The sequence below is a fragment of the Eretmochelys imbricata genome, chromosome 5, assembly GCF_965152235.1.
Source record: "Eretmochelys imbricata isolate rEreImb1 chromosome 5, rEreImb1.hap1, whole genome shotgun sequence".
Taxonomy (NCBI): domain Eukaryota; kingdom Metazoa; phylum Chordata; order Testudines; family Cheloniidae; genus Eretmochelys; species Eretmochelys imbricata.
Genome location: NC_135576.1, coordinates 107,949,773 through 107,974,134, shown reverse-complemented (window position 1 = coordinate 107,974,134; position 24,362 = coordinate 107,949,773). Strand labels below are relative to the sequence as shown.

Sequence of the window (24,362 nt, the reverse complement as noted above, 5' to 3'; positions counted from 1 at the left end):
CAGTTCAATGAAACTTTTTACAGCTTATCAATTTATAGACCAGTTTCAATATTTTATTGTAGAATAAATCTCCTCACACACAGGCCACATTTTAATAATCAGATTTAAAACCATCTGAAGGCTTTCAGGATCATCCAGTTCATGCTCCAAAGAAGTAAAATACAAAATACAGTTGTTACCCAATAGATTATGATTTCTGTGAAATTCACAAGAGTTCAATAAATCAGCTGCTTAAGTGACTTTTACGAGCATCCTACTGAGGTACCTGAAGTCAGCAGGCTACCATGTTTAATGAATATGACCTCATTAATTTAATATTCATAGCAATGATATTTTTATTTCACTCATTGGGACTCCTACCCAGATCATATTGTAATATTTAATTTTGTTCCTTTTGTACATGTCTATACATTTATGTGTAAATATGTGCCCTCCACTATCTTGGAAAGAAGATTTGGGGCTCTTTTGGCTGGTAGTTGAGAAATAATTGGCCCAAAAAGAATTAAGGTGCTAAGTTGGTGGAATTCTCATTGTTATTTGGAGCAGGTCTTTCCATTGAAAACATTAGCATAGTCAGAGGAAACCTGTTACATATTCTAATATGGCATTGGAAAAATATGCTGAATTTAATAGTCTTTTAGTACAGAAAACATTGTTTTATATTTTCATGTCCTTCAGTTGTAAGAAAAACACTGAATCTTTGAGAGACCTTTTTTTGAACTGTTGCTTACTATTACTTACTGTTTTTGAACTGTTGCTTACTGTGCTGGGAACTATTTAATGTCCTGTAAAATATGTAGATGTTTTAGGAGTCCTAGAGGAAATGGTTCAATTTATAAATGTTTAAGAGTGTAAACATGTTTGGATTTGAAATACTAATGACCAAAGTATATTTGTTGAAAAGCTTTCCTTGTTTTACATCTTGTGGTTAGCTTTATAATTGGTTGAAGTGACACAGATATGTACTGTAATTCCATCCACATAATTAAGTTTGCATTTGATATAGATGCTATTTTTAAAAAGTAGTTTACCAAAATATAATGTAATTTCCTTATGAAAAATTCAGTTCGCCTAATAGTTTTCCATTTTATAATGCTGCTTGCATTTAATAGTAGTTAAAATAATTCTGAATAAATGGAATCAGGTGCATTTGTCAGTAGGGGAAAAAAAAACCTTAAATGTGTTTAAAATTTTGAATCACACTAAAAATATACTTAATTAAAAATTACGTGTTAGTAAATAGAGTACTTGAATGTTCTTGTGTCTTATCACAGAACAGATTGTAATATTAAGAACAGGTGTATAGATAACTTTTTCATACAGTGTTGTGGTAAGTTCCAGTTAAACAGCAATATGATTTATACGAAAGTGTTAACAAAATAAAACTTATAAAAATAAACTAAATAAAACTGGAAGCTAACTTAAATATTAAAATTATTTTTCATCCATCCCTCAAAAATATTTAACATGACTTTTAGCAAAAGTAAAACATATTTTTATTCACTGTCATAATTAATATATGCTCAATGTATTCTCTTTTATTTTGTGCATCTTTTTTCATCTTGGTTCATACAAAATTCTGATAAATTTGCAGAGATTGGGAATAAAGCTTTTCATATTGAATTATATACAGTCTTAATATGACCTACAGTGGTTTGTGAACTGTCAGTTTTTTAAATACTTAATTGCTTTTTTACTTTAAGGGTCTCAAAATCCTCTTTTATTGGTGTAACTTCTAAAATTTAGATTTCAGGCTTCTTGGGCCTGTCAGTTACATACTTTAGTCAAGAGAAATTTGCTTGGTTCATGAACTGTGTAGACAGTGCAAATTGCTTTTGCTTATATTAAATCCTCAGTGCAAATTGCTTTTGCTTGTATTAAATCAGTCCTCCTCCCATCATGCAGAAGGGTGTGCTCTAGACTCTACTGGCTGAGGGAACACGTGGTTAATCTCAATCTGGAACATGGATGTCCTGTCAGTAAAGCTCCTTTCTTGTGCCTTCCCCTCTTTATATTGCTCCTCTGTTTCTTCTTACCTCCCTTGTCTTGCTGTTCCCCATTTATCCGTTGCCATTCCCAAGTCGCTCCAAGCACCACCAGCAGAAGGTTGTGATTTGTGCACAGCATTTACTGAGCACAGTAAAAGTAATACAGTCTGTGCAATTCTTGTTTGTTTCACTCAACTTTTGTAGGCAAGTTATCCTAGAAAAGCACTTCAGGCAGTTACATAGCCATGATTCTCCATGGAGGTGAAAGTAAGAATATAGCAGGGTTCTGTGGGAAAAGTGGGATTTTCTTTATCCTGTGCCCAAATTAACCTACCTATATACCTTAGAAACAGAGTAACATGATCAAAGCAAAACAACATTTGTATGCCTTGTGGGAGCCCAGAGTTCAATGTTTGCCTCCCCCTCTGGGGTTGCAGCCAGTGGTGGCAGTGAGGCTAGGTGACAACAAGCTTACCTTTGGAGATTGCAAGCTGTAGTGGCAGGGAGACTTGGCAGTAGATAGTAGCGTCCCCTACTTGTGGATTGCAGTTTGTACTCAGTGACACTGACGACGACCACAAGATGGCAGCCAGACAACAGGGGCGGGGAGGAGGACAGGATGAAAAAAGGCATGCTAAGCAGGCCAAATTCAAGTGTAAATGTAGATCGAACATTTGGAAATGTTGGCCTTAGTATATATAAAATGTGTGTCCTGAATATTCTTTTTGTTTAATTGAAGCAGATTTCTGTTTAGTCTCTAAGCCTTATAGCCAACATTTGGGCCTGGATATCCGTCTTAATACAGGCATTTCTGCTCTATTCTGAAAATGCTACCAGTACAGTAATGGCTATAGGATAAAGCCTATTACAGTGCTTTCTATCTTCGGCATTGCGTGTTTGCTAATCCAGCGCTATAAGCATTAGTTTCCAAGGTATTTATCTTAAAAAGGATTTGTGAAATACTGGATAGAGTACCAATCAATGAAGCAGGATGAAGCACTCTCTTGGAAATTATATAATCAAACATAAAAGAACTCATTAGATGTGGGCCAGTTTTTCTTTTTGGTGAAGCTTTTGATGGTTGCGTGAAATGGTTTCACTGCTGTAGTTAAAGGGGTACTGTCAACATAAAACTCATGGCTAGATTCAAGAAGGCCCTACTCCTGTGCCCGTTGATGTCAGTGGTGCAGGATCAGGCACTAAGCGTTCAAAGCTGCAACATGCTGAACACTTATTGCCAATCACTCTGCAGAATTGGCCCTAAAGTTGAAATAAAGAGGTGTAAATTACATTCTCCTGGTCCAACAAAGGAGGATTCAACCCAGAGGAGAGCAAGTGCATTGCTGCTGCTGCCTCCCTTTGAGATTATTCTAGGGGGACCGGCTTTAACTTCTGTGTCTAGGATGTTGGAGGTAACCTCTTTAGGAGATTGGTGGATGGGAGGCCCTGAATTTGCCCTCACCAAGCCTCTTTCTAGCCAGTATCACCTACATTTTGTTGCTGTTTTGGTCCCGTGTTGTCCTTCCCCAGCAGAAGGGAAAAGGTGCTGCCACTTTTGCCACCTCCATGTCCTTCCAGTAGCCTGTGTGAATTTAACCTCATATTTAAATAATCCTGATGATTATCATTGCCTCTGCTGCTTTAGTGATAACTGAATGATTATTAAATCATTGCTTAAATTATAACTTAAAATGGTGAGTGTCCAGTTCACTTTTTATTGGCTTGTACAAAGATAACAGAGGGCTTTCCAGTTATTGAAGGAATCTAGACCCTGCCACTTAGTTCTAATGCCTAATTTTGTTGTCTTATCACCATCACAACCCATGACTGCTGTTTTTTCTGCAATGTTCTAAATTTTTTTACCTCATCCTCCCATTCACCCCACCCCGTTTATTTGTTTTGTCCACCTTTTCTGTCACATCAGACAGTAAGCTCCCTGGGGCAGGGGTTGTCCACTGATTAATCTGTTCAGTGCCTAGCATAGTGGGGCCCTGGCCCTTGGTTAGGGCTTATAAGTGTTAGCCTAATAAAAAAGACAATAACATTAAATACTGCAGGCTCCAGTGGTGGAGATTATAAGGCCAGGATTTTCTAAAGCATTTCTACTCAGCATTGGCTTAACTCTGCTCCCCATGAAATCAGAGGGAGTCTTATCATTGGCTGAAGTGGGAGCACTGAAAGCTTTTAAACATTTCACCTGAAAGATCTTGTTGTTTGATAATTTAGCAATCAGACATAGATAACATAATTGTATAACACCCCAACACCTTCCTTATTAATCCAGCCAACGATAACACACAAATGACCTGTTAACATTACAGCAACAGGCGTCCAATTAACATGGCTATAGTTGTGCATATTAGCATCGGCAATACTGATGAAGCTAGTGCATAGAGTAGTTGTTAGAAAAGGTGACTTCAGCTCCAGCAGAAACAGAGTAGTAGAAACTATGTGAAGTTAAGATAGTAAACTCTTAGGGGCATGGACTGTGTTTTAATCAGATATGTCTGTAAAAAAACTGGATTGGCACCTCTAGGTGCTACTTTAATACAAATAACTAATCAGAGTAGCCATATTGAAAATGAGAAAATAAAACAGAACATGCACCTTATTTTCAATCTTCTAAGAGTGTAATACAAACAATACACTGAATCCTGCCCTCAAATATACAGTTGTAAATTCAGCTATGCCTCCATATCTGAAGGTAGAATTTGTCCCAATGAGCAGAGAGTAAAATACCAGAAAACTATTAAAATAAGACTTTTTTTTTTTAATGAGCCAAGAGCTTTTGTTGTAACTGCTCATGGTGTTTGTGTGGTTAAATACAGAGCTCGGCCAAGGCATAGTAGTGAAAGCTGTTATGATTGAGAAGCTGCTGATTGCTCTGCTTCAGTCCTGGTCAGATTACTGACATAACCAACCAACAAAAGAACACAGTAGGCTTTTATTTCAGTGTTGGGATCAGTTAATGAGAGACCCTTACTGAAATACAGAAATACCAAATTAAAGTAAATAATTGGTTTGCTGACAAAGTGACCGCTATATAGCAAGTATCCAGAACTTAAAAGATCATATAAACAGCAAACTCTAAAAGAGACTATAGCATGACAGAACATAACAATATACTAATGAGACAAAGTATCTGGAACCTAACATTTTAAATTTTATCTCGCCTACCTGCTCCACCCCCCCGAATAAATAAAACCGAATAAATAAAAGACAAGCTCCTCATCTTGTGTGTATCAGCTTCGCATATCAATACATCTATAAAGAACGATCTGCTTCTCATCCATTAACATACTCATCTTTCAACATGCACAATTACAGGACTGTTCCCATACCAGTTCGTCCACCTCTCACTCATCAATACTTTTTGTTCTATCTCGAAGAGAATTCACTCACAGGAGGGTCACCTTAATTTAGGCAGAATTTATTGGAGAGCTGATATAAGAGCTCCTGGCAAGTGGAGTCATTCTGACCAACCTTAAATGTTCATGGACTGTTCTAGTGTACAGCAGCTTTAGGATTGTGGACACCTTTTCGTGTCCCTCCTGAGCTGGGCTATGTGCTCTTTTGCTGCACATGAGGAATTGGGACTTACTCTCTACTTGTTCTAAAAATGGGGCTTGGCTGGGCTTGAAGGAAACATAATTGGTATGAATGGATTACAATGGCGAGAGAACTGCAGACTTGTCCATCAAATTACAGAAACCTCTCTACGCCCAAATATGTGCTTTGAATAAAGGATTTGATTTGATAAATTTAGGTATTTGCGTATCTGGCAAGAAAGGTAACCAGAAGCCAGTTCCTCTTCAATATTTAAAGCCACCTAATCTATCCACTCTCTTATAAAATATAGCTATATGCAATATTATGGAAGCTGATCCAGGGAAACTGGCCTCCTTCAGTTTTAGACTTCTTGAGATCTGATAGGCATGTATGGGCATCGGCTCTGCCAGATGACATGAGAGAACAAATTCAATAGTGCGTGTAGTGTCCGTTACTGCTCTGTGTGTCAGTGTAGTGTGGGTTATGAAATAAGGTTACTTTTCATTCAGTCACTTGGAGAATCTGAATTCCAAGCTTGACCTGAAGTGGTGAATTGTCATGAAAAAGACAATTCTACTAACTGTGAATCATTGAAAGCATCCAAAAATAAAATGGTGTGAAATGTTAAGTCTTGTTGGAACTAAAGAGATGTTTACACTTAAACTGTATTTAAACCCACTAGATTTTGGGTTTCTCTACTAACTCAAAACACAGTCCAAGTTTATCAGCCACTTTCCATTGTTCATGACTTGTTCAAATGAATCTGGGCAGGTAGACCTTTACTCGGTTTCTATGTAGGGAGGGATTCCCCTTACATTCTTATTCTTTCCAAACTGCATAATTAATTGCCCTGTGGGGTTGTTCTCCTGTTCCTGCCCCCATGCCTTCATCTGTGCCCCACCACATAGAATTCTTAAATGACTAGGTTCACCATGTCTCCTACCTCTCTGGTCTCCTTGACAATACTCTTCTTCTAAACACCTATAGACCACGGTTCTTTACACATTGATGTGTTAACCAGATTTAAGTTAAGATACAATATATTGCATATATATCACATAGGAACATAATATTGTTACAGATACGGAGGTAATATCCATGTGATAGATACATTTTATCATGTACTTGCCCGCACTCTGCCCACTAATCCACCTTCCCAGCACCCAAATGCTCCAGACTTTTGAGCAACTTCAGAAACGCATCATAATTAAATGAAAATATCGAAAAAATGTTTCCTCCACATATGGAATTCCTCCCACCTCTCCACCCAAATCTCTGCTGCAAATAAAATTGCATCTGTCTGAGAGTCAAGATGGCAAAATTCAATCCTGGACCAGTGATGGATTTAAAATCCAATGTCTCTTGGTACTGTAGAGCTTGAGATGGGAATTATCCTATTCTAGTCCTGCAGGGCTGCAAGGTATTACATTTTAAACATAGCTTTTCTATTTTTTAAAAAAATCTATGTAAGGTAATTTTATGAATTTTCTGTGGCTCCTTCTGAGATCTTGTACAGTTGGCTTCATGGTAAGTGAAGCTCCTGACTTTTCAGGTGGATGGATTTAAAAAAAAAATAGACCCAATAATAATTTTTAAATCTTCCTAAAACGCTTGTAAAATAGTCTGTAATTATATCACACATACAAAAGACGTGCTGGTATAATGTTGGATAAAGGTTTTAATGGAAGTAATTTTGGATGACATGCATAGCTTACATGTAGCTTCACTACTCATGAGTAATTGAGACATCTCAAACTTGTGCTGATAAAGACGTTCACACCAGCATGTATTCAGTATAAGCACACAACAATCATGGAACTAACAAGATACATCCTAGTCTTTACCTTTCCATCCCTTTGGTTTTTTTGTTCTATCCTATCTTCCATCCTTTGTTTGTACATTGTCAGTTTAGATTGTAACCTCTTGACTATGAAGTGCTATCAGATTTTTGATGCTGTATAAATAATAAATAAAGATACTTATTGCATATATTCCTTTGAAATTCATAGTTTTGCTTTGTTTTGATGCAAAACCATGGATTCTGACAGTTGGAACTCAAAACCTCAAAACATAAATTGTGCATGTAACATGAGGAAATTGATATTGCAAGAAGTATGTCACGTGCTCAAGCAAACGAAGCCATCAAGTTTTGTACAGTGTCACTTGGAAACTCATTCGGAAACTACTCTGAAACTTGGAAACTAACTTTACAACGTCTGGTTAAAATAGTAGACTACACCTTGCACATCAGTAGGCAAAAACACCATTGTTTTGGAAATTTAGAAGCATTATGAATGCTCCTAAAAAAACTAAGGTGCCACAAGTACTCCTTTTCTTTTTGCGAATACAGACTAACACGGCTGTTACTCTGAAACCTAAAAACTAGTTTCCATTCTTAGTTTTCAGGTTCAAAAGTGACTTTCAGAATATAATCAGCTGCTAGCTTATTTTAATTGTTGAAAGAGTGGTTGTGTTGATTGTTTTTCAAGAACTTCAGTGTTTTAAGATTTGATTCTTAAAATTCTCTTAACGTGATCACTTTCTTTTCTACTTCTGTTATTTTTAGGGAAGTATATTAGCTGCCATTTCCAATTTTGGGATAGAAACTGAGCAGTGGAAAACATGCTGGAAGCAATAGGTGAGGTTTTATGTTTGTGGCCAAACTAGGTTTATACGAAAGATGTGAACTTAAGACATTACTGTATAAGATAATTGAGCTACATTGTGACAAACATAGCTACTGTACCTAGAAATGTGGGATGTGTTTGGATTCTTGTGTTCATGCATGCATTTTGAAGTGCACATCATTTTCTAGGTTATGTACGTTATTCCTGATGAGCTATCTGTTATTGTCTGTTTTCAGTTTTATTTTTTCATATTTAATAATAGAGCTAGATGGAAAATTGTGTAAATCTTTTGTGAAAATTAAAAACAAACAAACCACAATATCTGTATTTATTGGTGTTTGTGTTACAACAGTCGATTGAAAGCTCACTAGCTGCGATTCCTGCACCTGAGTTTACATGAACAATTTTTCATGTATAGGACTTGATTCTGCCACTACTATTGGCTTCTGCCCTTCCATTGATGTCCATGGGAATTGCACCCACATAATTGAGGGCAGAATTGGTCTTTTTTAAATTGTTTTAATGTTCAATATTTTTCACTTAATGTTAAAGTTTGTAAAATATCACCCATCTCTAATTTTAGCTGGTAGGAAAGGGATGTTGTTTATATAGCCTTTGCTAGCTGCATGTGAGCTTTTGTAAGCTACTGCTGACTGGTAATGAATATCACTGCAGATACACATCGGGCCCTGCGGGCAGTGGAGCGCCTGCAGGTGAAACTGCGGGAACGAGGTGACTTAGCAAATGAGGAGAAGTTGAGCTTGCTAAAATCAGTGCTTCAGAGCCCTCTCTTCAACCAGATCCTGAACCTTCAGACGTCTGTCCACCAGTTGAGAGATCAGGTAGGAATGTAGTATCTTGGGGAGAAGAGAAAAGATAAAATGTAGTAAAAGCTTATGTTTATCTGATTGCTATGTGTGATAAATTAACAAAACGCGTGTTGAACAGTAACATTAAATAACTAAAACTGAAGGGCTGATCCAAAGCCCATTAAAATCAATGGAAAGACTCCCACTGACTTCAGTAGACTTTGGCTCAAGTCCTGAAGCTCATGTATATGTATAGTTTTTTCTAGCTGTTTGCCTGTAGCTTATTGCTGTGTACTGTAGGAAAATGATGACAACATGTGGAAAGTTGTCGGAAGGCTGACTTCTACCACCACTCAAAAAAGAAGGAAAAGGATACAGTCATGATAAATTACTATAACAATAGGGACAGATGGTTCGCTGCAATAGCACTATTTACTTCCATGGAACTACCCCAATTTACATCAGATGAGAATCTAGGGGTTTATATCCATCAGTTGGCATGCACTCTTCGTGTGATTTATCATACTTGTAGGGAAGAATACCATATTGTTTAGACATGGGTTTGCATATAGAAATCAAATCTGAGGATGGACAGTCACTCCTATTTTGCCTTCACATTGAATGATCGTTTTGGGCCAGATCCTGCTTCCCTTTTGTTACAAACACATGGAAAGGAAGAGCTTAGTTCTAAAGATCTGTGACCATGATCCTTTTGTGCTACACTGCATCTTTTCCCTAATGGAGGTATGGCCTTTGGTGGTATAGAAAGACTGACTGGAGTGGCCATTACTTCTCATGGAAGGTTGAGATCCACAAGCACAATGGAGCCATTTACTTATACGGAAATAACAAATAGTAAGTAGGCAACATAAAGGCACAAAATATGACATTACATTTTCAGCACTTTATCAGCATGAGTAAGAAAGCAGACATTTCTGTTATATTGGCTGGGTTAGATTTTTTTTTTTTGTCTTGAGAGAGAGCTTGAGTAAAAATTAATTTAATGAATAACATTTAGGACCAGATTGTGCATCTGCCTCAGCATCCAGCTGTTCCACTGACCTGTGTGAGAGGGGCATAGCTGTGGCTATTGGATGCAGAAATTCCACAATTCCCTTCAGGTTAGCCCGTGCTCCAGGGGCAGTAGGAGGAAGCAGTCCCTGTATTCTGAAGCATATGGGACTGCAGCTGTGACTGGTCCTTGCTTGGGGAGTGAAACTGGTAAAAGATTCCTGATCCCTCATACAGCTGTGCAGCAGCCGGGCATAATCTGGCCCTTGGTTTCCTGTAGTTCTTGGATTTAATCTTGATGCTATTTCACATGGGAAACAAATACTTTTGTAAAGTATTTACAACACTATTTTATTGTAAGTTTCACTCTTTGTGTATTTGATATGGAGGAACTAGTTGCCTGAGAGCATTACAGCAATAATAATAAAATCTTACCAAAAAACAGTCTGTTGAAATTCTGAGGTGAACATAATGCACAATTAGTGAATGAAAATTTAATGCTGACTTTAAAAAAGGTACAGAATGAGTTATGTGGTTGATGTCTGTAGGAGCACGCCATCTGAAATAAAGGTGCGCCAGAAACTGTTATCAGGAATTTGCTGAAAAGTGAATGGAATTTGTATTACTATGTGTCGGGTGGGGAGATAAATGGGATTTTTCTCTATTTAAATGATTTTACTAATTTAGGTGAATGGAGTCTTTATCAAATCTGGAACACAAACACCGTCTTTGAGGGAGACAATTTTTTAAAAGTGAAAGGTTTATCTGAGGACATACATATGCAATTGCACAGCTATATTCAGACGTCTGCTACTGTGATGGTGCTTGCAAATTGGGTGATTTTAATACAGTTTGGGTGTCCAGTGAGCTATCTGCATGTGAATTTACCTAATCTGCATGCACCAGCATGAGCAATAGCATTTGCAAATATAGGTGTGCAACTGTGCATGGATCTGTTTTTAAAAATGCATCTCTCTCTGTCTCTGTAAAGAGCATTCTATCTGAGGTTGCTATTTTTTCTTATTTAAATGTTTTCAAACAATACAATTGACAATTATTTTTAAAAAAGAAAGAAAAACAGGAAGCTCAATTAAAGAAAATCAAAATGAAATTCCCAAGGAATTTCCTAGGTTTCAGTTTTGTCCAATCTTACTTTCTTTGTGTGTGCTGTGTAAATGTTGTGCTCTTGAAAAGATTGACTAAAGTTACTTTCTAGTGTAACTGACAAGGAAGACAAGGGGTGTACTAGAGCAGGGGTGGGCAAACTATGGCTCAGGGGCCGCATCCGGCCCCTCAGATATTTTAACCTGGCCCTCGAGCTGCCGACGGGGAATGGGGTCCGGGGCTTGACCTGCTCCATGCGTGCACGGCTCCCAGAAGCAGCAGCATGTCCTCCCGCCTGCTCCTGTGCATAGGGGCAGCCAGGGAACTCCGCACGCTGCCCCTGCCCCAAGTTCCACATGCGCAGCTCCCATTGGCCAGGAACCATGAGCATTCATGGCCCACCATACCATTTCCATACCCAGATGTGGCCCTCAGGCCAAAAAGTTTGCCCACCCCTGTACCAGAGTCAGGAAAGAAATGCAGCATACTTTTGTTGTTCAAGCTCCGGGCTCCTGTTGAGGAATGAAGTTGTATGATGGTTTTGTGCACAGTAGGTATTAAGATGAATATGTCAAATTTATTTTCCCTTGAAACTGAACAGAGATTTGAGCAGTGGTCTCTAGGGTCTGAAAGCAGAAGAGCAGGTGCATTAACCTGTCCACTACTTAATGTTGTCTGAGGATTATTTAAGTGATTGACTGTCATGTACTAGGTGCTTGTTGAATAGTCAAGAGAAGATAAGATGAGAGAGACATGCAGACTGAAGTTAGGGGAAGGAGAAAAATGATGGTAATTTAATATAAAAGTCCATTGATTCACTTTAAACAACACTGCAGAAGTGGGTCTTTCAGAAAGTCTTGCAAGAGGCCCCTGCTGTGGCTACCTCCCTGAACTCAGGAGGGGCTGTACCATGCATAGGGGCTGTGTGGGGAAGGGATGGAGGTGATTATGTGAGAAGCTTAATTCTTAAATGTATCTTTTGATAAATATTTAAAATTTGCTAGTAAGCCTCCAGGAGATCAGGTAAACACATAGTCCTAACATACAAATATCACTTGCACTGTACTTAAGAGGTCATTGCCACCTCTTTGGGGTCCAGAAAATTAGACTCCCTATTTTAGTTCACAGAGAGCCACTCTGTGTTTTCATTCCCTTGTATTTCCTCTGTTCTCTTGAGGTTTTTATGCTTGCTGTCACCTTTCCATCCTTCTTATTTGTGTTAATTGAGAATTGATCCCTTTCATCAGGAGAGGTGGGCTTACCTGAGACCTGTAGGGTTTGAATTTGTTCTAGACCATTTGGTTTTGGTCTGCTGATTTGTTTATTTTGGTGTTGATGTTGTGCACTGCCTTTTAGTATATTGCTTAGATGCCCTATAAATACTTTAATTAAAATAAACAATTTTTATAGGTTATTTTGAGATTCTTACAATGCAGAGTTAGGAGATGGAATAGGAAAAATACTTTCTCCCACTAAGAAAAAGCATGGATTCAGTTCAGTTCCTAGTAGCATTATGCCTTCAGCACTCATTTGCATATAAGTGTACTAAAGCAACCAGGATGCTCTTTCCATCTCCCCCCAGCAGCCTCTCTCTTTACTGAATGTTTTCTTTCTGATGCTACAGAGCAAGCTCGGTGTTTGAAGATAAGGGAGCGACAGAAAAGACAAATAGAAATTCTGCCTTGTGGTTTGTTGAACTTCTCAAATTTTAAATAATTTGATTTAATTTTTCACCATGTAAAAATATTCTAAACATATTAATCACCCAGCAATGGCAATCCTCCCTTCTCCTTTCTGTCTTTCACTCTGTGCTTCCTCTCCTCCCTCCATCTTAAGAGCTCAAGGCACTGCTAATGAGAAAAATCCCTTCCTTGGCTGGACTGCATTCCTCAGATTTTTCTCCCTTGGAACTATGACCATTTTACATATGATTCAGGAATGGAAAAATAACCCCTGCAAAGCAGACATATGCTAGCTTGCCCACAGTAGTCAGGTGCTCAGTGCTGTAAAGGCTATACAGCAAAGAAATTAAACATTGGCACCGGGAAACAAAAATTTTTTTGCCTGTGAAAGGTGATGTGATGAACAAGTGAAATTCCTGCAAAGCATTACACACAAAAAGCACTCGCAGTTACTGTTTTGTTGTCTTTCTACTGCAGTAGTGACTGTTGGTCCTGGAATCTTTCACATGCTCATAAAACTAAATTTACTCTGACCTAAAAACTCTCCATGTGATTCAGTGAGGTATGAGTGGCAAGGGCAATCAGCATGGCTCTTTTGGAACTGTGCTGCCGGGGATCGTGGGGGTGGGGGACAGGATTCCAGGGATACAGAGCTGGCACTGAAGATTACGGCTGCTATGTAGGTAATGCTGCTAACCTCCATTGAACAACATGCTCATTTTTAAGGAGCTCGGGTGGGCGGTGTTGGGGTTTGGGGCCAGTCCTAAGGTCTTTTTTTTTTTCCCTTTTTTCTTTTTTCGAGTGCTCTGTACCCCCTACAGAAAAAAATGAAGAGAAAACATTACAAAGGGAACTTTGCAGAGTTAGCCTCTCATTTCAGGTTTTTCAGGATGATTGGACCCTTTATGATTATGCATGCATAATATGCTTGATTATTTTAGGAGAAACAAATATCAGATTAAATACTGTATTGAGGTCTGTGTGGTCTTGGGAAATAGTGACACCTGCTCAGTCTGACACACACAAACACTTAAGTTTTAAACAAACTAATTTTGTTAGACCTAAAAATTTTGATTACCAGTATGTTTCTTTAAATGCTGATGTACTAAGGATATGACTGGAATAGGATTTTTTTTATTAAAAACATTTTGAACAACCAAATGAAAGTAGTATTTGATTGCATTGAGAGTCTGTCTATGCAACTGTAACATAAGTTTTAACAAACTGTGTAGTATCAGTGAATTTTCTTTTTGTCTAATGCCAAATTATGTCAATATTGCAGATGTTACATACAGTAAAGGAAAGCCAATCAAGGCAAATTAGCATAAGCCAAATTATAGAACAAAGTAATGTTCCTTCTTACAGTACTTACATAATCACAGGGCTATAAAGCTACTTTATAACGGCATAATAATGGTTTTATTACTGCCAAGCAGTGCAATTTATATGTTGTGAAAAATATTTCTTATAACCCAAAAGCATCATTTTTGTAGGACTTGCATTTGTGGTTTAATGGCCCCCGGGAATGACCTCTATCTGTGTGATTGAGAGTTGTGTTCACCAGTGGTTCTCAACCTTTTCTATACTGTAATCCTTACCAAAAGAAAACAAACAAACAAATCAGGAACCCCTTCCTATTTAGCCATAAAGAAAGGGAGTATGGTCATGACCTTCCTTGTTTTCAGTTCCCCTGGGTGTTAACATCCTTCAGGGGAAGAACTCATGGCATATGCCAAGGGACAGGTACCATATAGCAAGATGGCTTTGCATAGTATCAATACTTAAAAACAAAACAAAACATTAAGTGTGTGTGTGTGTGACAGAGAGAGAGAGATTAAGTTCTGAATATGTGTGAAAAACTTTACTTTTTCAACATTTTTTTCCCCAAGTTGCGATCAGGAGTCAGAAGCAATTTGACATAGTCCTCTCACATTAAGCTAATCCCCATTGACCATTCAACTCAATTTCTTCAATTAGCTTTAAAGATAAAGATCACTAAAGTGGAGTGCCACCATCAATTACATTAGAAGAGCTAGTATTCAATAATGCATCATAGCTGTGCTATAGTCAGTGTTTTGCTGAAAGATTATTTTAAGAAAAGAAGTCTTCTTGTGAGTGTAGTTTTAAGAGCATCTATGATTTTAGTCTTTTTTTATAGTGTATCCAAGGGGCATGTCAGTAGTCCTCCTATAAATTCATACATAGGAGAAGCTTTTCTCACCCTGTGCTTTTCATTTTTGGACACACTAAGGGATTTTTTTTTTTTACCGAGCTCCTTGCTCTCCCAGGAAAGTTAGTGATTTATTCTATAACAGGGAGGAGAAACAATACCTTGATGATGTAGACGAGCTGCTGTTCCTAAAAAGGTCAGACCCAGGGAGTCACTGTGGTTCACTCCAGTTGGGATGTTGGTACATCTAGCTCTTCTATCTGCCGATATGGAAAGTTCTAGATGCAGGACAGGCATTACTGTCACTCTTTGTGGGGAGACAGGCTGCAGAGAGGCTGTTCAGAGGCAATCCATGCCCCACGTGAGATTGAGAGCACTTTTCAATGGCAGCTGTTCCTAAAGAGCATGGTGAGAGGGCAGGGATGAGGCCAGTGAGTCTACGACTATGGGGATGTGCTGGTCAGGGATAATGGTAGAGGAGCATAGTTGTGTGGCTGCAGCCAGCTCTATATGTTAGGAAGGCAGGATAGTATTCTTCCTCACCTGTAGGATGATCTTCTATGTAAGGCATCTCTATTTAGCTTTGTTCAGGTGGTCCAAAATTTGTCTCTTCATCAGCGTTATTTTCAGACTTTCTGTGCTTTTCTGACTTTGTCTTGGAGGGCGATTTTACACATCCCATCAAAGGGGGTGGCTTGAGAACCACACAGAGTGGTGAGGCTTCCGTGGAGTATCAGGGAAAGGGGAAAATGCGGGCACTAAGACAGCATTTCCCCCACTCTATATGCTCAGGGTAAAATCTCTCCTGGAAGGGAGGGTTCCTGCCAACCATGCGTAGTGTAAGAGACACCTTGGCATTCTGGTATTAAATGAAGAATAATGGCCCCCAAGTATAAGTCTAAGGATAAAATATTGCATACACTTCTATTCGATTATTTTCATAGGTAAAACAATTATAACACACACTTCTAAAAACAGTTGTGCAAGGTGCCTGTTGGGGTTTGCAGCTTTAGGTCCATGTGTTGTGACCTCAGGTTACACATCTAAAACTTTTTGGGTATGATTCTCATTTACACTCAGGCCACTTCACACTGCTCTGGGAGTGTAAAGGGACTGTAATGTGGGAGTGAATTATCACACCTGCTTTAAGGGTGCTTTACATGATTAGGAGTGTGTAAAATGTCCTTATTGTAAATGAGAATCAGGCCCTTTAAAATGTGTTATGATAAGAAACATGACTGTTATTGACATTTGAAGATGGAGCGTACAGAGAGGGATATAGAGCAAATAAAATGTTTACTAACCTTCAAACTGTCAAGTTATGTCACTTGATTGGATTATGTTAGCTGCACAATAGGGAGTAGGTCATCCCTTCATATCATTATACTATATTTGGCAGCAAGCAAGGATTGGGTTTTGAATTTAGATTCCAAGGGTCAGATAGATTCCAAGAATTTAGATTCCAAGGACCAGATTTTCAAATCCTGGCCTCCAGTTTTGTGGGTGTAAATAATTTTGGACATAGTATTCCGCACATAATTATGGGCCCTTTAGAAGGTTAAATTTCTGACTTGAGGGTGCAATCAGATGTCTGAATTAGAGATTGTAACAGGGTGTAGCAGAACCTCTGCTCCAAAAGCACTCAGAGACCTTCTGGCTCAGCCCCTGTTCTGAGGAGTAGAAAAGAATCAGATGATTAATTATTAATAGAGATAATAAAATATGAACAGAGTTAGCATTTTGTGACAGAAAGAAGAGTCATAGAATCATAGGCAATTTTCAGCCTTAATGTCTATCAGGTATTCTTGTCCATCTTCCTGTCAATGCAGGATTGTGTCCTACAGTGTATTTTTAAGTGCTCTGTCCAGCCCTGTCCAATTCTAAATAACTCAAGCAAAGAGACTTGCACCATTAACCTTAGGATACTACTTCACAGTCTGAGAGTGTGTTCAGTCTACATTTTCTTTGAAATGAGAATGAATAGAATGAAATACTCTTCTGCTGCATTTGGATACGTTAGAGGATGTTTACTAGAGTGGCACTTGCAGGTAGTGTGAAAGTTTAAAGCTGAAGAAGGAGATAAGTGATGGAACAAAATAGTGATTATAGAATGGCAGAAATAATAGCAAGATGATTTAATTAATTTCATTACCCAGTGTAAGTACAGTAGTTAGGGCAGTGATATTGGAGTTGATATAATACTATTAGAGTTAAGAAAATGATTTAAAAAAATCAGGAATGTTTAGATTTTTTATTGATATTTGAAACTATGATGACAACTTTAAAGATAAAGAAGGAAAACTACAATCTATTATTTTACCTAATTTTTCCTTTGGCATTATAGGACATGGTGCAAGCGTTTTGGTACAGTGTTTGCTGTTGTAAACAGCAAAATAAGTCCATAATTACTAGTCACAGTGCAGGAGGGAGAGCAGGTGTTCCAGAGCTTCTGTGAGTGGACAGGCAAGAGTGGGGAACAGACAGAGTCTTGACTCCCTGCCTTCAAAGTGCTAGTCAGCATAGCTCTACTTGTACATTAAAAAAAAAAAAAGTAATCTGCTTCTGGCCAAGGGCAAGCAGGGCAAGGATTGTGATCCTCTGAGTCAGTTTATTCTCTAGTCAGCTGTAGGGGCAGCACGATGTACAAGCCCTTTTCTCAGGGCAAATAGTAAAGGTATAAACTAGAGTTGAAATATTTGCAAAGTAGTCTAGGGGATTTAGACACATCATCCATTAGTTTTAAATTAAACCCTTGAACTGACTGAGAGGTTAATAGAGCGTGACAGTCTTAGTATATGGTGACACAAAAGACCAGACCCATGAACTCTCAGTGAGACCTCTAATTGCGTCATCATTGGTGAGGTTTCTCTTCCCAAGATAAATCCAGATTTTATTTAAGAGGGTTAAGTTGGTTTTAAAAGACTCTCTGGTATGGTGACAACAGCTCTGTTCAAATTTGTCCTGAATTACCACAGTGCTAGAACAGTTCTGGCTGTTTACACTAAAAAGAACAAATACTTTTAATATAGGATACAGATGATGCTTTCAAACTGTTTCCATGATTTTTTACTTATATATTTTTATGGTTCACAACTTGATATCAATGAACATATTGTCTGTATGAGGAAAAAGTGTGTCATTTAAAAAAAATCTAAGATCATTTTTGTGTTCTTTTTGTCGTGGCAAGAAGATCTATTAATCATGATGCGGTTTATCCATAATTATTTTTTTGCCAAACTGTAAGACTAAAATTCTATAATGTTGTGAATCATCTTCAGGTAAATGTCGCACCATCCATACATTCGGCTGGCAAGTTCCCACAGCTTCCCTATCATGGTGCTAGTGTGGATTCCTTGCCACATAACGAATCCTATTTATTGGCTCAGCAGAATGGCAGCCCTGCTAATGTGCTAGAAGCATCTGTGAGATCTGTTACTCCTCAGATTAATGGGAAATCCTCCAGCTCCAGTGATGAGTTGGAGCAACTAATCAGAAATATGTCACAGGTAAGACAACATGCCTGCAAATAGTTAAATTTTCCATTGACGTATTTGATAACTTATGGTAACCACAACGTTATTGTTGAATGAATTCAAAATATTTTCATTTTTATGCTTCTACTTAAAGAGAAATGAATTACAGTATTTAAAAGCAAACAGCCCCTCCCCATTTAAACTGTTTTGATGTGAAACAAAATATTTCTAGCCTTTTTATTTGAGAAGCACTTGGAATTTTAGAATAAACGTGGAAATATTCTCAACGAAATAGCATTGATACTATGCTATTTATTATTTACCGCATGGTTAACTACACTTCTCTTAATGGAGCAATATTTTCACAGCAGATCTGCACTCCGGTATTCTTCTTTCACCATATGTGAAGAACTGCCATTCCATATATGAAAGAGTGTGGATTATCAGAGTCTGTATCAATTGTGTGGCTCTCACAGTGGAATTTTGCTGTTACGGGGTATTACAGGATTAATAAAGTATATAATAAAATCAGGAATTAGATGTGAAAAAGACCTATTAAGCCATCTAGTCCATCTCTCTGCCATTATAGTGGGCCAAAGTCTGCCTTGACTTACAACTCCATTGACTTCAATCAGGTTGTATAAAGGGACGTTAGGTTAAAATTTGGCCAAGAAGTTCTTTCAGTGCATTTCCAGTTTATTTTTAAGAGACTCAGGGGAGAGGTTTTCCATCACTTCGCTTGGGAGAGTTTTTCCCAGTCTAATGGACAATACTGTCAGGAAGCTTCTCCTGATGGCCTAAATGTTCTCTTTTTGAATTTCATTCCATTATACCTACTTATACTCTGTAATTGCTCTTCCTCCTTCAAGTATTTATAGACATTTAAGGTTTCCCTTTAGTCACCACTCAGCCAACCTATATGTATCTAGCTCTTTTCAGCCTTTTCTTCCAGGCTATAACAACTTTGTTGCTCTTCTCTGAAATCCTTCTATTAACTTTTGTCTGGCCCAGAGATATAAGAACTGGATGCAGCATTCCATGGTTTTGCTATATGTTCCAATAAGTTATTAATTTATTGACTTGAGCGAAGTCTACTCTGGTTGTAAGAGTTTGTTAAAATGGTTCATCAATGCTGCTTTTGAGTATATTTAACATTTCTACCTTTTTGTTTATTTTGCTTGAACAGGGTCGCCTTGTTGAGACCTTAGAGCTGGTTAAACCTCCAAGTGGTGGGCTGGGCTTTAGTGTTGTGGGATTGAAGAGTGAAAACAGAGGGGAACTGGGAATATTTGTGCAGGAGATCCAAGAAGGAAGCGTGGCATATAGGTGAGATCATTGGTTCTGAATAATGACATCATAATGTAACTTAGTCATTGGTGTCCTTGTTTGTGCTTTGTCATTCACAGTACCACCACACATTCTCTTTTACTCTTAGGCCCAAGACCTTTAAAGTCTGCTTTTAAATTGAGATTTAAGATTTACATTAATAAATTTTCAATCATAAATGTAATCATAGTATCATATTATTGCATTGGATTAGAGCTATATATGATCACTTATGTAGTATTTTTAAAATTTATTCTACCAGATGAAGGAGTTGATTCTGATCTCAGTACCCTGGTACAACACCTGTTTGTATTGCTGGGGAATATTCTATACCTTTAAAGATAGAATAGTCCCCTCAATTCTTAAAAAATAGTTTCAAAGATGTATGTTTGAGGCAATTGTTTTTGACCAAGATTCTTTACTTGAAATAGTAATGTACTGTAGGAGTATCCCCACTGGAGTTACCGTTGCTGCTTGCAGAGTAAGGTACTGTAGAGCAGCAGTAAGGGGATCAGAATGTCATTACAAACAGTGCTTAACCTAATATGCGTACACTTTTCAAAAAAAAGTGGATGGAATTAACCAAATATAGCCAGACAATGTTACCTGGAACTCACCAATAATTATTGTTTGTGAAAATATCCTTTATACCTTAATCTTGGTCTCACAAGCTAGGCTTGAACAAAGAACTTTTGGGCTTAGGAGCTACATAGGAAAGCCCGTACTCCTAGAGACTATTAGGAGGTGTAGGAGAGTTGGTCCACTGTACTCTCCCCCTCCAATGCCCAGATTGTTTGTTACCCAGTGGATTTGCAATGCATGAAGCCACTGGCTATGCCCCTGCCTAAGTTTACCTCTCTGTGGCCATGGGAAGTCCCTGTGGATATCCTCTCTGTTATATGCAGCATGGGATCTCCCTGCTCACCTCTCTGGGCAACAGGTTAGTATTTAAACTGCTTTTGGTCTGAACGCAGCCATTCAAGTGAGTGCAGTGTACGGGCCCTAGAGTTAAATTCAGCAACATATGGTTTGCTCTTCACCGCAACAATCTTTTCTAGACTGTTTAAGGCCCACCTTCAAATTACTTTTCCATGCAAGTGGTCTGTGTTGCCTTATGCAAAGGGTTAAGCTGAAACATGTTTTTATTGAATCAACTTCTTATTGATTTGTGAACCAAAACTAGTGCTATGTCAGTTCTCGGGTCACTTTAGTGGGGTACAGAACTGTTCAACTACTGTGATGTAAATTAGAGAGTCCCTGAAGCAATAAATCTTACAGAGGATTTCAGTTCCCAGCAAAATATTCTTGATTAGGGCTAGAGGACATTTCTTCCTGGTCACTTCTAAGTACTTTGGCCCCTTTTCCAGGCCAGGCAACCAAAGAAGTATGTGATATGGAGAAAAAAAATTACGACTTCATGTGTGTTTCACAGAGAATTGTCATGTATATATTTTGAAAAAGAGCCTTTGCTTCTTTGAATCTTTCTGAAGCAATAAAGGTTAAGAGTAACTCATCTGTAGATTTCATACACATTCTTTTGAAGTAGGTCTGGGAAAGGGCTCAATGTGTGACTGTACATCAGTACTTCATTTGCCACAAAATGATTTATTTTATAATTTATGTAGGTGTTTCATTTAAAAGGGTTCTGTTTTACCATACATTCTCTCCGTCTTGCTGAAAAGAAAATTGTTTTTTCCTAAGATCTTGATGAAAGTGTGTTCCACTACATGGTTTGATGAATATTCAGAACTTGCACACTGAACAAAGTAGAGCACTTGGTCTGTTAAGCAAGCTCAAAGTCAGGAATAAACATAAGTTCCCAGGCTATGGTTGGGAGCAACTCGGATCTAATATGCTTAGTCTCAGATGGGGGTGCAGGGAGAACGGAGCTAGCTAGGGGGTAGCAGCCATGAGAGAGTGGCAGTGGGATTAGCTTCAAAGGGAGCTGATCACCAGAGTGCCACAATAGCTCCTTGTAGCAAAACTGCAGGGAAAGATTAAGAAGTGGGGAAAATAGAAAACAGGATAAAAAATACTGGAAAATTGTCAAAATACTATGTCTGTAGCAACATTTTTTTTTCTTGTGTGTTTTTTTGTTTTGGTTATATGTTTGTGACAGAGATGGAAGGCTGAAGGAAGCAGATCAAATCCTTGCTATTAATGGACAAGCCCTTGATCAGACAGTTACTCATCAACAGGCTATCAGCATCCTGCAGAAGGCAAAAGATAATGTCCAGCTAGTTGTGGCCAGGGGTTCCTTGCCTCAGCTGATCAGTCCTGTAGTTTCTCGATCTCCATCTGCTGCTAGCACAGTCTCTGCCCATTCCAACCCGGTGAGTACCTCCCAAATGTAAGGGCTGTGTATATGTTTTCAGTTTTGGTTGCATATAAGCTTACAATATCCAGTACTATGTAACCCATGTATTTTTTTCCCCCTGCTCCTGACCTCTTTCTCCCAAAATAGGCCATTTGGGCTGTACCTTTCCTCCTGTATATACTGGAAACATTTCAGGATTGTTCAGGAGGCTTTGGGGCTTGGTCACGTCCTTTCTTCCCATGTGTCAAATTCTCTGTCTTCAAAGAGGCAAATGGAGCACTTCTGCTTTACAGCGGTAAACAGCGGTAAATGGAATGTTCTCCTGTGATCTACATCTCTCCTTTTAGGGAACAGAAACTTGTGGGGCTTTGCAATCTGATCTATACCAGCAACCAGGCTCATTCTCCCTGTTTATGCTCTCATTCTCATATGGCAGAGAAGGCCAAATAGAGCATGCAGAAGGCCAGTGTGTGGGAAGGGAGGCATAGGCTAAATGTCTCAGATTGGGGGAGACATCTGTCATGATTACAGGGCTATAGCTGCACCTCTGTCTCCTTTTCTGGTCTCTCTGAGTGCACCCTCTCAGGTGTCAGGTCTATACCAGGGAAGAAATCCACAATTCTCCCAGTCTTAGACTGGGCTACAGTACCTTGTGTAACAACAGCTCTTACCCTGCAGTTCCAACTGAATATGAACTCTTCTTTTCGGCAGCCTGTGACCAGCAGTGTATGTCGTGACCAGAGAGCCTTTTCAAAACCAAGTATTGTTTATTTTGACAATAGGAGCAAAGCATCTAGACAGTGGTGTTTTTTTTTTGTTTTTGTTTTTTAAGTTTGCATGCATGTCTGTCTTACTGTCCCCCGACTATACCCTCAGAAGGCTTAACTTTTTCTGATGTGCTCAGCAGGTACCTGTCTCTCAATCTGGTTTCCCCAAATTCACCCCTCTCTGAAAGTGTTCATTTTGAAACTAGCCACAGGTCTGTTGATCTCCTCTGAGCGTGGACCTTTTCCTGTTCTGGTGTTGTCTCTTAACAACCTTCAAGAATTTGCGGAGAAGTGGCTTATCTTGAGCTTGCTTGTTTTTCCTTACAGAGCACTATTAAATGAAACAATTGTATTCATATAGTGAACACCCCAATAAGCAGGTCAACATATAGCATGGAGTATCCATAAATCATTGCAGAACAGCTCCACTTCCATCACAATGTCAAGTCCAGAAAGAAAGCCATCAGGCAACAAATATTCCATGCTCATCATATCAACTTCAGACTACTCGTTGTAGGCTGGGAACCTCTGTTTATCACTCAAGGGACAATTCTGCCTGTGCACAAAGCTGTTGATTTGAAGTGGAATGTGAAATGAATGACAGCTGATTATTTGGATCTACACTGAAGAGGCTTTCGTCCTTTTCAGTGGCTGAAAATGCCTGATGCTGTGTGATGTAATCATAATGATTTACACCACTTAAACGAATAGTACTGTTCATGTCCTAATTTCTTTGAATAGACACAGATTTTCTAACCCATGCTACTCTCATGGTGTAAAGGGAGTAGAAAGCTTGTTGAATTTTCCTTGTTGAGGTTATCTCTGGCATGGAGGACTCCTCAGGGAGTACAGAGTTGGCATAGGCAGTCCTGCAGCCTCCTGATGTTGGGGTCGGGGTTTGGCTAGAGTGAGCTGTGCTTCTGCTATTTCTGTTGGATGAATGGTCCCCTACGGAGGCATAGCCAGTGTGTGTCATTTACAGCAGCTGCCAGGCTGCTCTCATCTATGCTGGGGATGGAGGAGAACTGGCCCTCTTGCAGTCTCCCCTTCAGTTGTAGCTAAGAATTGAGTCCATAGCCTCTTTTCAGTGCATGCATGTGACTTCTGGTGGGAGTGACGCATCTACATTAGAGGAGACTTTGAGTCCCATTCCAGTAAGATGCTAAATGCTTCCCATAGGGTATTGTGATAAAGAAAGGGGGGAACGGGGAACGATAGCTGTAAAATCCCTCTTCGTAGCTGTTCTTTACTTGATTTAACTGTAAAGGGTTAAAAAGTCCCCCAGGTAGAGGAAAAAAAAGTGGGCATCTGACCAAAAGAGTCAGTGAGAAGGCCAGAACTTTTTAAAATGGGAAAAGAAACTTTCCCTTTGTCTGTGGTTGCTCTTTCTGGGCTGCAGGGACACAGAGCAGCAATGCTATAAGCAGGAATGCTATGTGAGCTTTGAATCAGGTATGAAAAATTATTTTCCATACTTAGAAGGAATTATTTGGATAGGGAATGTTTAGGTAAACGTGATCAGGTTTATTTTTTTATTTT

The 24,362-nt window shown here is 38.7% G+C and overlaps 1 protein-coding gene across 1 annotated transcript in view; it reads left to right on the top strand.

Annotated features, from left to right (window-relative positions):
* The window catches only part of MPDZ (multiple PDZ domain crumbs cell polarity complex component), a 128,797-nt gene that overhangs the window by 3,354 nt on the left and 101,081 nt on the right, over positions 1-24,362 (top strand). The window contains exons 2-6 of the mRNA XM_077817668.1: positions 8,104-8,175; positions 8,840-9,006; positions 18,219-18,446; positions 19,600-19,739; positions 21,859-22,072. Of these exons, the coding sequence (XP_077673794.1) occupies positions 8,160-8,175; positions 8,840-9,006; positions 18,219-18,446; positions 19,600-19,739; positions 21,859-22,072 (765 nt within the window). The 5' untranslated portion in view covers positions 8,104-8,159. The remainder of the gene's footprint in view (positions 1-8,103; positions 8,176-8,839; positions 9,007-18,218; positions 18,447-19,599; positions 19,740-21,858; positions 22,073-24,362) is intronic.